A 1286-nucleotide genomic window follows, 5' to 3' on the forward strand; every position below is an offset into this window, starting at 1 on the left:
TGGAAACTTAAGTTGACCTATATTTTATTATTGTTCTCCCAAAAGGCAAATATCTGCTAATAAGCCGGTTTAACACTGAAACTTTCTGTTTTCTATACTAGAAAAATATTGCATTAACTGAGTTGCTTTTTACAAAAATATAAATTAGTCTCCTCAGCTACATCTCAGTACTGAACATACTGCTTTGAAACCCCAGGAATAGAATAACCAGACAGAGAAGTTGTTTTCAAATGCTTCAGCACTGCATCAGATTTCAAGAGATTAAAATACATCTAATTGTGTTCATAAAACACAATTGTGTTTCCAAAAAACAACCAACCAACCTACAAACAGCACTTTCCCTAGGACTCCCGACAACCTCAAAAAACAGTATTTACCATTTTATAGTTCAATAGGTGTAGTCTAAATAGAATATTAATAAATGCTTACTTTTTTATTGATATAATATGGATCCAAGTCCTCCAGGGGCTCAGATACCATTTCTGGAGGAATATCACCATAAATAAATGGCAGCGTCTTTCCTGCCTCCAAGTCATTATTTGGCGTGGGCTGAACTTCTTCATGACCACCATCATCTTTGTGCTCATCTTTATCACGATTAGACTTTTCATCAGCAATACGTTTTTCAATAGCTGCAAGAGACTCTTTGGTGAAATAGAAGAAGCAGTCAGATCCTGGTGGTACCAGCATTGCCTGTGCCATCTTTTCATTCTGTAAACTTTAAATACTTTTAGGCTCTTGTGCAAGAAGATCCTAGAAGAGTGTGAGGGAAAAACAAACAAAAGAAAGAAAATCACCAAATGTAAGTTTTCAGGCATAATTGTCACCTGCCTCTTTTCTATTCCTAAAATGCTGTACAAGCATAATAGAAAATTAGCTACTTTAGCTTTTGTAAAGGAACAACATGGCAAATAGATAAAGTTTAGGATATAAAAAAAAAGTACAAAAGGAGAAGAAATCATCACATTTGCATGCAACTTACCTGTCATCTCAGGTTAACACAAATATCATTAAAAAAGGAAAAAAACATTCTCACTTGCCCTAGCCTCAACGTGAAAACTAAACCACACCTCATTGTGAAAAGCTAAGAAAGGTGCTCTTTAACATGCAAGCACTGAAGAGAGCAGTTACCAGTTCCAACACGCAGATTTATAAAAAAAACTACTATCTCTGTAATTGCACTTGCAATATATGTTATGAAAAACAAAACAAAACACATCCTTGCTATACTCTGAATTTCTCATGGAAACACTACTCCATCTGGTGGTTTACATCATACTTGCTAA

General features: G+C 34.9%; 1 protein-coding gene across 15 annotated transcripts in view; it reads right to left on the reverse strand.

Annotated features, from left to right (window-relative positions):
- The window catches only part of LOC122181834 (sodium channel protein type 2 subunit alpha-like), a 37127-nt gene extending 36419 nt beyond the window's left edge, over window positions 1–708 (reverse strand). For 14 of the 15 annotated variants that reach the window (XM_042874612.1, XM_042874607.1, XM_042874617.1 and 11 more), the window contains exon 1: window positions 430–702. In XM_042874612.1, coding sequence (XP_042730546.1) covers window positions 430–702 — 273 coding nt within the window. Of the gene's footprint in view, window positions 1–429 lie in introns of all 15 variants that reach the window. The other variant, XM_042874619.1, reaches the window with a different exon arrangement.
- Between the last annotated feature and the right edge of the window lie 578 nt (window positions 709–1286).

Source organism: Lagopus leucura, unplaced genomic scaffold, assembly GCF_019238085.1.
Source record: "Lagopus leucura isolate 7727_CA_CO unplaced genomic scaffold, USGS_WTPT01 Super-Scaffold_100012, whole genome shotgun sequence".
NCBI lineage: Eukaryota > Metazoa > Chordata > Aves > Galliformes > Phasianidae > Lagopus > Lagopus leucura.